Source organism: Sinocyclocheilus rhinocerous, unplaced genomic scaffold, assembly GCF_001515625.1.
Source record: "Sinocyclocheilus rhinocerous isolate Xijiao unplaced genomic scaffold, SAMN03320098_v1.1 scaffold10840, whole genome shotgun sequence".
Lineage (NCBI taxonomy): Eukaryota > Metazoa > Chordata > Actinopteri > Cypriniformes > Cyprinidae > Sinocyclocheilus > Sinocyclocheilus rhinocerous.
Window position 1 is genome coordinate 1 of NW_015626469.1, and position 957 is coordinate 957.

Genomic DNA, 957 nt, shown 5'->3' on the forward strand with positions numbered 1-957 from the left:
ATTATGAATTGGCGTTTTTAATCCGGTAATTGCGTCATAAATGACTTATGCGACTAATATATAAATAGAGGTAACTTCGTTATAACATGTTTATTTATGGGGGAATTGAGAACCACAGATTTTAATGTTTAATATGACATCTGTAGCTCTCCGTTTACTTTGGTGCGCGTGATGATGTGGAAATCAAAGCGTGTGACAACGATGATGATCTATAAGCAGAGCGTCTGCCAAATGCAAACATATAAATATTATCTTATAAATCTTCCTCAAATGAATCATAAAACATGGATTTTAATACGACACAAAGCACAGACATTGTTAGATCAGGGTTTAAACCACATTGTTTCGTGCTGGAACTAGAGGGGGAGGGGTGAGTCATGTGACGCGGAGCTGGTTTCACTTAGGTCCTGTAAGCAACTATAAAATGCCTTCCTGAAACTTTTAAGCCATATTCGTTTCCTTCAATTTGACTTGAACAGAAAGCTTTGTTATGTCTGGAAGAGGCAAAGGCGGTAAAGGACTCGGGAAAGGAGGCGCTAAGCGGCACCGTAAAGTGCTGCGGGATAACATCCAGGGAATCACCAAACCCGCTATTCGTCGTCTGGCGCGCCGCGGCGGCGTCAAGCGCATCTCCGGTCTGATCTACGAGGAGACCCGCGGTGTGCTGAAGGTGTTCCTGGAGAACGTGATCCGCGACGCCGTCACCTACACCGAGCACGCCAAGAGAAAGACCGTCACCGCCATGGACGTGGTGTACGCGCTGAAGCGACAGGGACGCACCTTGTACGGCTTCGGAGGATAAACGCCTTCAATCAGGAGAACAACCCCAACGGCTCTTTTAAGAGCCACACACACTCTCGCAGAAAGAGTTCATGTTGCTGTTTCATGCTTTAGATGAAAATTCACACGTGTTTGTGAACAAATCTGCTTAAAGTGAAATTAATCTAATGGTCTGTG

At 45.1% G+C, this 957-nt stretch overlaps 1 protein-coding gene across 1 annotated transcript; it reads left to right on the forward strand.

Annotated features, from left to right (window-relative positions):
• Window positions 1-467: 467 nt before the first annotated feature.
• Window positions 468-850, forward strand: LOC107715773 (histone H4). Its single transcript, XM_016521969.1, has one exon. The coding sequence runs from the start codon at window positions 491-493 to the stop codon at window positions 800-802; it is 312 nt and encodes a 103-aa protein (XP_016377455.1). The 5' UTR covers window positions 468-490; the 3' UTR covers window positions 803-850.
• The last annotated feature ends 107 nt before the right edge of the window (window positions 851-957 follow it).